This window comes from Scylla paramamosain, unplaced genomic scaffold (genome assembly GCF_035594125.1).
Source record: "Scylla paramamosain isolate STU-SP2022 unplaced genomic scaffold, ASM3559412v1 Contig62, whole genome shotgun sequence".
Lineage (NCBI taxonomy): Eukaryota > Metazoa > Arthropoda > Malacostraca > Decapoda > Portunidae > Scylla > Scylla paramamosain.
In genome coordinates this window covers 55,540-67,404 of record NW_026973727.1, presented here as the reverse complement: position 1 = coordinate 67,404, position 11,865 = coordinate 55,540, and the positions used below count along the sequence as shown (strand labels likewise).

The following is an 11,865-nucleotide window of genomic DNA, read 5'->3' as shown; positions in this document are numbered from 1 at the left end:
AGAGGTGGAGGAGGAGGAGCAGGAGCAGGAGGAGGAGGAGGAGAAGGAGGAGGAGGATATAGACAAGGTGAAATGAGATGAAACCTGATGTTGAAATGGTCCTCCTCCTCCTCCTCCTCCTCCTCCTCCTCCTCCTCCTACTACTACTACTACTACTACTACTACTACTACTACTACTACTTTCACCACTAAACCTTAACACTCACCCTTCTTCCTTCCCTCTCCCTTTTGCTATCTCCCCTCCCTTCCCCTCTTTTCCTCCCCTTTCTCTACTGTCCCCTCTTCCTTCCCTTCTCACCTCCTCGATAACAGTAATGAGAGAAGAAGTAATTAAAACATGAGGACTTTCCCTGTCTGTGTGTGTGTGTGTGTGTGTGTGTGTGTGTGTGTGTGTGTGGAAGTGAAGGAAATGACTCCACGCAACTCCACTTCCTTCTCTTCTTTCTCTTCCTCTCTCCCTCAATCTCTCTCACATTTCCTTCCTTCCACTTCCCCTCACCTCCCTCATAAGGCTTTCTCCCTCCCGACTCCCCTCTCCCCCTTTACCCCTCCTTTCCCTCTTCCCAATCACATCTTCTCCTTCCATCACTTCCCTTCTCATCAGTTTTTCTCGCTTCTCTCTTCTACCATTTTCGCTCTCACATCCCAAATATCCTCTCTTCCTCATTGCCCTTTCTTCCTTTTCTCATCTTCTCATTAGCCCTCTTCCTCCTTCTTTTCCTCCTGTAAATTAATGTTCCTATCTATAATGATAAAACAACAATTAAAATTCTCATCAATAAGAAATTAAGGGAAATAAGAAGTAGTTTTTATGCTCATGAAGTAAAATACAAACTTTCCTTACGAGATGATATTACAAAACTTAATTAAAATACAGATAGAGAAACGGAGATGGAAGAAAGAAGTGTAAGCAAAACCTGTAATTATCTGTACCTGAGGGGACCTAATGGACGCTCACACCTGTTCACCTGTCCTATTAACCTAACTTATTCTATCCACTTGTCCTATTTAATCCACTTGTATCATTTTCTTGACCTATGCACCTGTTCTATCCTTCTGTTCTGTTCTGTTCACCTGTCCTATCCACCTGTCCTGTCCACCTGTTCCACCCACCTGTGCTATTCTGTTCACCTGTCCACTCATTCACCTTTATGAGTAGCGGGGCCTCTTCTTCGGTGGCTCCTCATCATCATCTTCTGAGCGCACTATGATGACGCTGTCCTCTTCCCTACACAGCCTCAGGTTCAGGCTAAAGGGGATTGAGAACAGTTTTAAAGGAGTCGAGTCTGAGGTTAAGTGAATCGAGTCAGAGTCAAAGGACACCGAATCTGAATTTAAGGGAGTCGAGTTTGCGTTTAAGGGGGACGAGTCCGAGTTAGAGGGAATCGAATCCGAATTTTGAGGAATCGAATCCGAATTTTGGGGAACTGAATCCGAAGTTAAAGGAATCGAGTCTTCATGTGAGGGAGTCCGATCGCCCATCACGCCGCTGGACGAGGAAAGGAGACTGATCCACCAGGCCACTCCATTGGGCGGCCACTTCACTGCGTTACTCCACTGCCCCACCAGCGCCTGCACGCCCTCGGAGGAGACGTACCAGACCCGCGTAGGTCGCCATTCGGCCCAGTCGTCCCGCCTCTGGAAGAAGACCATATACCCCTCATCCTCTGGCCTCATGGGCCACGTCGGGGGAGAGATGGTCGTGGAAGAGGACGAGGGCGGTGAGGTACTCGGGTCCTCAGAGAAAGAAGTGGACCTGGTTCTCTTTGGCATGTTGGTTTTCAAAGGACTCGTCAAAGTGTTGTTCTGAAGGTGAATGTTAAAGTAAAACGCTCCTTTATACTTTGTTTCTCCACATTTTCTCTACACTAGCTGGCTGTCGTGGTACAGGAGAGTGTGGGTGATAGCTGGGTTTTCAGTGCCTCCTTCACCCCTCTGCGTCTCACCTTCTACAGCAGAACCCTTCATTATTTACCAGTCTATTTTTCTGTATCTTGCTAGTTGTCTGTCTGTCTGTCTATCTATCTTTCGTCTATGTCTGTCTTTCTAGTTGTATGTCTGTCTACTTCTTTATCTATCTATCTAGAGAGCGGAAGTAGCTAAGAGGACCGGGAGATGAGGGGGTAGGTGACGGGAGGGGGAGAGTGGATGGAGGTAGGAGAGATGGGGAGAGTGAGGAGCAGAGGAGAGAGGAACGGGGCACGAGAAAAATGCAGGGAGATGATAGGCTGTCTTTGAGTCACCAGAGAGCGGACAGACGAACAAGAATAATGCACAATAAATTACTCCACAACAAAGACAACATCAACATTGACCTTACTATCATCCCCGCATTACATTACACAACATTAAATATGAGCTGAGTCAGTGAGTAAGTAAGATAAGGTGAGGAAGTATGAATATTTTAAGTATTATCCTTCCTCCGGCAACGTGTACCTTTTGTCTCGACTGAAGCTTCGAAACACTAATTAAAACTCACAGCAGCTCGTCTTTCCCACCTATACAAACTCAAAAACTCACCTAAACCTCACTCAGATAACCACTTCACCCTTATATTCCACCTACAGCACTTCATGATCCTTAGTTGCATTGAAATCGCCTGTAGAAGACTCACGCATCTGGTTCGCGCACATTCCGAACAAATGAGACAGTACCAAGGCCACATTCCGTTCACTTTCCTTCCTGCTCCTCACCGCGTGTGTTCCTGACCCTGTGCTCGTATTATCGTTAAATTCCCGCATCATCCTGCCTCTCCCAGCGATGGTCGGCTGTTTTACGTGTAGTGTAAGGTATAGTGATGTTGCCCTGAGTTGTTTTTTGTCAGTGTAGAGTATCTAGCATGCAAGTATTAGGGGTTTAAGTGAAGGTGTCTCTCTTTCAGATAGGTATTCCAGCACTGTTCTATTTTATATTGTCTTCCTCCTCTGACACATGCCAAAATGATAATCACTCCCAGTGTTGTGGATCAGGGATGCTGTAAACTTTCCAGTGACCCAGCTGTGACCACACTGAATGTTTCCATTTGTGACTCACAGTGCAAGGGGCCAGTCACACCCTGCCCTCTAAAGACAACTCTCTCCCTTCACACAACTCTACATGTACCTAATATGCAGACACCCTTCACTCAGAATTCAAAATTTATGATGGTGGCTCTTACACAAGCTTTGGAGTCCCTGTCTGGGAAGGAGACCACAAATGTCCCCAGGTCGGACTCTTCTTCAGGTATCGAACCTAAGTGTCTTGACACCCTACTCAACTTTTTCTTCATTAATTTATGCAGCATTTGCCGCCTTATCTAATTTTCAATCTGTAGAACACCACCTCCCCTCTAATAAGCCTCATCTTCTTTTCGTCACCAAAATGCAGGTGTCTGAGCCAACTGACAGTAGCTCCTTCTCTGTTCCCTCCTATTTTCTCCATATTCATTTTTAATCCAGAGCTGGATGTTGCATCTTTGTAGGCAATGACATAACTTGCTCTTGTATCCATGCTTTTCATCCTCCTCCTCCTCTTCCTCTTCCTCTTCCTCTTCCTCATCTTTGTCGTCCTCCTCCTCCTCCTCCTCCTCCTCCTCCTCCTCCTCCTCCTCCTCCTCCTCCTCCTCAACATCGACATGATGCTACCTTCTAGATAGCTATCTTCTCTTCTTCATTGACTCTCAACTGTCCCCTTCTTCTACACTGAACATCTTCAGTCTATCCTTTACTTATAATATAAACTGGAAACTTTATGTCTTATTTCTAGCTAAAACAGCTTCTATAAAGTTAAGCCAGTTTTTTTTCTTATCTCCTCCAATTGCTGATTCTGTACAGGGACCTTATCCATCCATGTAAGGAGTATGCCTTACATGTATGGGGAGTTCCACTCATAACACTGTAACAGACTTTGCAATCTCTCTCTCTTTTTGCCACAATATTGTGTCTCTTGCTATCTTGTACCACTATTTTCATGCTAACTGCTCTTCTGATCTTGCTAACTGCATGCCTCCTCCCCTCCTGCAGCCTCACTTCATAAAACTTTCTACTTTCTCTCATCCCTATTCTATCCACCTCTCAATTGCAAGTGTTAACCAGTATTCTCAATCATTCATTTCCTTTTCTGGTAAATTCTGGAACTCCCTTTCTACTTCTGTCTTTCCTCCTTATGACTTGAGGGAGGTTTTGAGACACTTATCCTCCAGTTTTCATGATCATTTCTGACTGTTTAGGGACTGGCACCTCAGTGGGCCTTTTTCTTCTAATTTTGTTGGCATTTTTGTCACATTTTACTGACATGCCACACATTCCAAGTGCACTTTCATTGCTCTCACTGTCTGTCCTATTCACCACAGCACCTCCCGAACAATAACATGCATCTTAAAGATGTATGAGATCTTGTAATTTATTCAGCCATATTGGCAATAATGCACCCTTTGACTTGATTGGAGTTTAGAGGTGTTAGTCACATGATGAGTTGGGAAGGTGAACAAGTGTTAGTACCTATCTGTACAGAGCCTGAGCTACATTTGTATCTATATTTATCCAATTTATCCCTTTGTTTGGTAGTTGGTGTGTTTGTGTGTGACATCGCCAAAGATTATGATCCTGCTCATCCACAGACAAAGATGGCAGTGAGGGGGGGCAGCACAGTGTTCATTGATGCCTCGGCACTTGGGGAGCTGACGAGCCAGCTGACGTCCCAAGACCTAGAGAGTCTTGTGGGCAACATCCAGCCGGCAGACTTGAAGGCTCTGCAGGAGGCAACTGAGGGTCATGTGAGTATTACTGCTTACAGAGGCAAGCTTTCAGATTTCACTTATTTTTGGTGTATTACTAGCAGTAGTCAGAGGATGCTGGGGCAGTGATGTAGGTGAGAGGAAAACAGGTTCTTTTCAATGATTGTGGTGGCAAAGTGTGTTGAATATTTTGTGAAAGATAAGTTGCCAATAGAGGACATGATTGAGATCATAAGGAATTAGATACAACAAAAGCCTAAGAACTGGAGAGATAGATTGAATACAACCAAAGTTGGGTATTGAAATCCTGTACTAGATCATTCTCAAATTTTTTTTACTAGACTTCTCAGAAGTTGACATTTCTAACATTTCTAAAAACTGGCAAGTGATCAAGGTTATTGTATTTACCATGCTGAAATCCTGCACGCCAAGAAGTATTATAATTGCTATGCATTATACACTATTCTTAGACAGTGATCCCTTAGTGTTGTTAGTGATCCCTAACTATTACTCTACTTGTTGATCCCAGGTGGTGGACACTCCTGGAGTGCTCATCTCTGATGGGGTGACAGTGGGCAACATTGTGGAGGTGGAGGGTGTAGAGAGCGGAGTGCTGGAAGAGTCTCAGCAGCTGGACTCCCATGCTCACCACCAGCCAATGGAAGTGAACACCCTCACTGACCATGACCAGGTCATTGGTGAGTATCAGCTGCAGATTTGTCATGGCCATACAAGGACAAAAAAAATAAATTTATGGTCCTTTCAAGCACTTATACGTAATTGTGTGTTGGCCTTGATCTCTATCCACAGGAGGCAATATCAGGGAATGTATCACTCACTATTGTCTGCCTTGTGTTACATACTTTTGGTTCTCCCGCACAGGTGAAATGGACATGCTGCAACAGGGTGGTGAGCTGATTGGCATGGCAGGAGAGGAGATGTCCACAGGCGGTGAGGCTGCCACCACCTCGGCTCTGCTGGCTTCTGTGTCTTCGGGTGACTCCTCTTCCTCCCAGATAGTTTCAGAGACGCCACAGCTCATAAAGAGCAGCTTGGGCCAGTTTGTAGTTCTGCAGCAGAACCAGGTGAGGCTACAGCTGCTTCTGTAGTGCTACTGTAGTGTCTTATTTATTCCTACTATCTTTTCATTGTACCCTTACTTGCAGTAGTCTCCCTGTTTTTTACATTATGGCTAGATGTTGCAAAAGGTGACAGAAACACATGAATGTAGGGACTAAGGATGCCTTCTCTGTACTTTTATTCCATCATTTATATTAGGTGTGACAGCTTTTCTTTGCCATCTCAATACCAATATATTGATGTGTATATCAGTAGATCCAGGCTGGACCTGTCAGGTATTGACTGTACATTTTATGTAGTAGTAGTGTGGGAATTACAGCACCCAACAAATAATGGAGAAATTTCTGAATGTTTTATCGAAATTAGTAATATTTCTCAATGAGACGGAACTCAGGAGTAAAAGCAAGGTGACCAATTTTTACTTATATATTTCAGCAGAATAACATCTCTATTGGTTCCATGGCCAACCGAATCATCACATCGGGCGGCCAGGTGGTGAGCACAGTGTCGGGCCCTAGCAGCAGCAACAACAGCAAGCCGGTGGTGGTGAACACATCTCAGCTCAGTGGGGGAGTGAGGCAGCAGATGGTGGTCACCTCGCAGGCCCACCCAGTGCGGACGGTGCAGTTCAAGCAGTCATCGCAGACCCAGTCACACAACAGCAGCGGTGTGAGTGGAAGCCGTGTTTTAGGAGAGTGGTCTGTAGTCTTTGAAGTGTTCCCTTTAGCTCTAGACAGAAAAAGCTTCATAACAGGATACATGGTGATAGAGATAAGCTATATAGATATATAGTTAATGCAGGGACTTGTGGTTTGTTGATTCTTGCACATACTCTGGAAGTACAGCTTATTAGTCAGGACTTTTCTGTACTAATCTTTAAAATGTTAATGATGATTTCCTTTACCCTTTTATGAAGAATGTGAATCATAACTGATTGACCATAAACCCTCTTTGGTTTGAGAGCATATAGGACTTGTGATGATGTAGCTGTGAGAGAAACGTTTCCAACTGACATGCTGACATGCCTGCCTTGCCTGTGCAGACGGTGACCAAGGTGATCATCGGCAGTCAGGCTGGCGGGGGCATGAGCAACATTGGGAGCCAGCAGGTGCGCCTCATCACCAGCCAGAGTGGTAATACTGCAGCCTCCCCTGCCAAGCTGACCTTGCAGCAGGCACAGCATGTGGGCTTCTTGCCATCCTCCAAGCCACAGGGCCAATCTCCAAACAAAGTCAGGAAGGAACACTGGTGAACCTGAGTTTTGTCTTGATGCAGCATCTCTCTCTCTCTCTCTCTCTCTCTCTCTCTCTCTCTCTCTCTCTCTCTCTCTCTCTCTCTCTCTCTCTCTCTCTCTCTCTCTCTCTCTCTCTCTCTCTCCAACAGAATGACACCATCACCCTGCACTCATTTTCCTCCATTTGATGAAGTAGACTTAGCTAAGATGAAGATCAGAGCTAGATGTAATTATGGTAGGAATAATAATAATAAGGTGATTAAGGGATATCTCCAGAAAAAGTGAGGCATCAGAAATCCCAGAAAGGTAAATGGAGTTGTGGTGTAGCTCCAGCTTCCCTCTCAAATGCCATCAGAAAAATTGAACAGAATTCTGGATATCATTCTGCAACTACAAGAAGCTATGTTGGTAATCTTTAGAGGTCTGAAAGTAGACAGGGAAAGAAAGTGTAAAGATGAATACAATTAAGGAGACATTCCCCAATAAAGTGTGAGGATAGATTGTTAGAATATATGAGAGCAAGGACAAGAGAGTGGTAGGACAGTAGAGTGCAGGGATGAGGTGCATGGACAGGTGCAGATGGAGACTTTTGCCATGGCCATCCACATCCTGTAAGGGAATTGCCAGAAATAGGCATCTCTGTAGATTAGATTCGAAGAAAGAAGCTCCGTGCAAGGAGGAAGATACCGGTTGTTAATGTAGCCTCCGTTCAGCAGATTGTTGTGCAGCGGGTGAGTATGGGTGGAGTGTCCCCTGTGAAGAGTCCCAATAAGTTGGTCCCTGTGTCCTCCAAGTCACCCACCAAAATTGCCCCAGCCCCTCCTTCCACACAGCAGGTGGGTTGTCCGGCAGTGGCTGCTTTCCTCCCTGCTTGTCTATAAGGGGCTGCCATTATTGTGTGTTTCATCAGCAAGCTCCAGCCTTTGTCTTGTTTGTGCTTCTTTAAGTCTTATTTCTATATTTATGCTATTTTCTGTATGTGAATATATTTTTCTTATTGGAGGTTCCATTTTAAAAATATATATGATAAGAATTATGAATCTTTAGTCACAGAGAAAAGCTGTATGCATTTTCATGAAGGGATGGAATATTGTGCATTATTAGCCAACATATTACAAACAAGGCTTTACATGCAGGATGGGCAGAAGCTATTGTGCAAACTCTTATACATAGGAATACAAGATTTAAGCAAACTTCTATCTGTAATTCCCTACATAAGTTGTCATTGTTAATTATCAGTTCAGCAACATTACCATTTATCCCTCTAAACATTGTTATGGTGCAGGATTGTGTGTTGCTTGGCTATGAATGGTATGAATGGCTGCCTGTGACTGGTGGCTAAGTGCCAGCCATCCTAAAGTGCAGTTAATAGTGTAATCATTTGTTGAATTTTCTAACCATCCTAGAAACAAGTTATGTAAGCATCAAGTAGAGAGTCGTCAGTGGATGCATCCGACATTCATCATTATTTATATTGCTTCTTCGTATTTGAGGAGTTGAGATTAATATTTAGGTATGTCATGCTTCCATATTGCACGATCTTGTTTTTTCCCTAATTTTTCAAGTAACTAGATTTATCTTCTCAGACTTCAATCATGGTTTATTTTTCCATTTTTTTAAATTTTTAGTAACTTTGGTAAATCACATCTAATAAGGAACAAGGAGGCAGCGTTTCATATGTTGTGCCAGCTGTCCATCTTGTCCATGTCATTTGCTGCTGGTGACCTCTGTTTCCCTTGTGTACTAATTTTGTGACAGCCACCTTGGTACCTCTTCTTGTAATCTACTGCTGTTCTCTGGGTCTGTTAGTCTTGTGATGACTTGCCGCATGTTGATCTCGATGGTCACATCTCATCTCTCATCTGTCAGGGTGGTGATAGCTCATGTGTTTGATTTCTTCTTGGTGATTCTTGGGTTACAACAGATACACTAAAATTATGACTCCCTTAAGTCATCTAAGAGATTATAATCTGTATCTACATATATGTAAAAATGAACGTGTGAGTGACTTCCACTCACTGTTCATTATTAGAATGTATGCTGTGTGTACTTTTTTCAGCCAGGAATTCATCATAAATGTTGTCATCCAGCAATTTCTGTATTTCACAAAATGTTGCCCTCACTTAATACTTTGTTGACACAGAAGGACTATCTGATATCCTGTGTATTCTCATGCCAACAGTTTAACTGAGGTGCTTAGAGTTGTATCTGGACACTGTCTTTGCAGATTTTAACTCAAGTGAGCAGTGGTGGAGCTGTGAGGAACATTCTTTCAAGTCCTCAGAAGATTGTCATAAAGAGCAATATTCCTCAACCTGGACAGGTGAGTAGTGTTGTGTGGCTGTGCTTGTTTCATTATGGCAATGTTTGCAGCACCATGAGGGAAAGTTGAAGCTGTGAAAGAGATGTGCATGTCAAACTGGGACAGGGATGTAAATTAAATTATTTGTAAGAGAGAGAAATGTAAGTTTTGAGTTGATAGTGGGAAAGGGAGAGTTGGGAGAGTGATGTGCTGTTGAAGGGGAAGCAAGTGTCTGGTGTCTTCCTTAGGGGACAGTGAGCACCGTCCGGAGTGGCCAGATTGTCACTTCTGGGGGACAGCAGGTCATCAAGATTCCAGCCAATCAAGTGCAGCAACTGACAGCACAGCAGCAAAATGTGCAAGTTCTCTCCAATAAGGTTTTTTTTTTTTTAATTGTTATTGTTAACATTTTAATTTGATTTTTGTTGGTTGAATAATTAGTTAATGTAGGAATGGCACAAGAATCAAGAGTGTGTAATGTGGTAACAAGCTGTCTGAATGGGGCATGTGCAGTGACAAGATGGGTGGCTGAGGTCAATGAGAATGTGTATGAGATGTGGCATGAGCAAGTGTGGATGCTGTATAAGTTGTGGAGTGGTGAAATGGGTGAAGAGGAACACACAGACATGGTATGGCTATATTGAGATGAAGAGCAAAGAGTTTGTAAAGAAAGTGCATATGAGTGAAGTTGAAGGTGCTAATAGGAGGGTAAGGTCAAAATTAAGGCTATGCCCATTGCTCCCAATCAGACTGTAAGTTTGACTTTGCTCTTACTGTTATGATTACCATGCTGTGATGGCAGTGTTGGTATGGTATGTAGCAGTACACATGGCAGGTAACTAGCCATGGGTAGGATGGTTACAGTACTGTATACTTGGCATGCACCTCTAGTTGAAACTAATTCCCCCTTTGAAATAGTAGAACCAAATAAATGATGAGTTGGTGTACATGTAATTTTTTCTCATGTTGAATTAAATTGCTTCAAGTAACTTCAGTCTTAATCCCCTCACCACTCCTATGCAGGGGAACAAGCAGCGGGTGATCATCCCAGTGTCCGGCTCAGGCTCGTCCAATGTGTCAGGTGGGATGCCTCAGACCAACCTGACCCTCCCAGCCTCTGCCCTGCCCCCAGGAGTCCTTTCCAACACCCAGCCAGGTTCAGTGGTTATGATCCCAGCTCACTACATGTCACAGGTACCTTGGTGCTCACACTGCAGTTGTCACTTACACCAAGCTATCATATTAACACTTAGGTGGCAGGTGACATACTGGTACATCCTGCTTCTGGTGGACCTCGTATTTGGGAGATGTTTTATTGCGTCTCTGTAATTTCTGGTGCACTCTTCATCATGAAGAAAACAACAACAAAATATTTCAAAATTGTTACCTAACATAGGATAAAGTTTAAATTAAATTCTGCTATGTTATAGCTTCAGTCAAACACTACAAGCAACAGCACAATTCAAGCATCAAACCAGATTCCTCCAGGAACCATCATCCCACACACCACAAAGCCACAGCCTTCTCGCACAATCATTGATGCAAATGGGATCAGACCAAGAAAACCTTGCAACTGTAAAAAGAGCCAGTGTCTTAAATTGTGAGTATTCTTGCTTACTTTAAAAAAAGCTCCCCTCCACCATATCCTCTTCATGCCTTCCTTCTTGACGTCAGAACTACAAAAAAGCTCATTGAGTCCTTTCCTATCAATACACCAGTACCCATTTTGAGAATGTATGAGTAAACTGTTTTCCCACATTGGTGGTTCGTCAGCATGTGGTGAAATGGAGGCTATTTTGCATGTACTGAAGTGACCTTTTCTTTCTTCCTTAGATACTGTGATTGCTTTGCAAATGGAGAATTTTGCAACAACTGTAATTGTGCAAACTGTTTCAACAATTTAAATCATGAGGAGGATAGACAGAAAGCAATCAAAGGCATGTTTGGATAGAAATCCCCAAGCTTTCCGGCCAAAGATTGGCAAAGGTGGAAGCGATAATGAAAGGAGACACAACAAAGGCTGCAACTGTAAGCGGTCTGGGTGCCTGAAGAACTACTGTGAATGTTATGAGGTAAGTGTATTTTTATGGATTATTTTTAGTAAATGCATAGGTGGTATTTGTTTTGTTGCTGTCAATATTTTGTAGATACAAAAGGCATCTTTTACCTGCCACAAACAAAATATATAGTAATTACTTGCACCATTTTATCATTTAACTAATATGTGATTATTTGCAGGCCAAGATCCCATGCTCCAACATGTGCAAGTGTGTGGCTGCTGCAAGAATGTGGACATGACACCAGCACTGGAGAGGAAGGGACTGATGCAGCTGGCCAAATGTGCTGAAGCACGGGTCAATCAGCAGAAGGCCGTTAAATCAAAATTACCTTCATTCTCACATCACTCACCCAATAAAATGATTCTTCCTACCACTTCAAAGTAAGCATTACTTGAGTACTTCAAGACAAATTTTAAACCTAAGAAATGTTGGCCCACTTGTAGCAGGAAAAGAGCATCTGAGGAGCCATAGTAGT

The 11,865-nt window shown here is 43.4% G+C and overlaps 1 protein-coding gene across 9 annotated transcripts; it reads left to right on the top strand.

Annotated features, from left to right (window-relative positions):
- The first annotated feature begins 872 nt into the window (after positions 1-872).
- LOC135098431 (protein lin-54 homolog) lies at positions 873-11,707 on the top strand. Of its 9 annotated transcripts, none has more exons than XM_064000801.1 (13): positions 873-1,812; positions 4,598-4,753; positions 5,244-5,412; positions 5,597-5,799; positions 6,230-6,463; positions 6,837-7,025; positions 7,745-7,864; positions 9,256-9,351; positions 9,579-9,707; positions 10,354-10,524; positions 10,761-10,930; positions 11,164-11,402; positions 11,569-11,707. In XM_064000801.1, exons 2-12 carry the CDS (start codon positions 4,604-4,606, stop codon positions 11,279-11,281), a joined length of 1,749 nt encoding a protein of 582 aa, XP_063856871.1. In that variant the 5' UTR covers positions 873-1,812; positions 4,598-4,603; the 3' UTR covers positions 11,282-11,402; positions 11,569-11,707. The 9 variants fall into 9 exon arrangements, with proteins under 9 accessions (XP_063856871.1, XP_063856870.1, XP_063856868.1 ...); XM_064000800.1 differs by lacking the exon at positions 873-1,812 and adding an exon at positions 2,607-2,789; XM_064000798.1 differs by lacking the exon at positions 873-1,812 and adding an exon at positions 2,746-2,784 and having other exon boundaries at positions 6,233-6,463.
- The last annotated feature ends 158 nt before the right edge of the window (positions 11,708-11,865 follow it).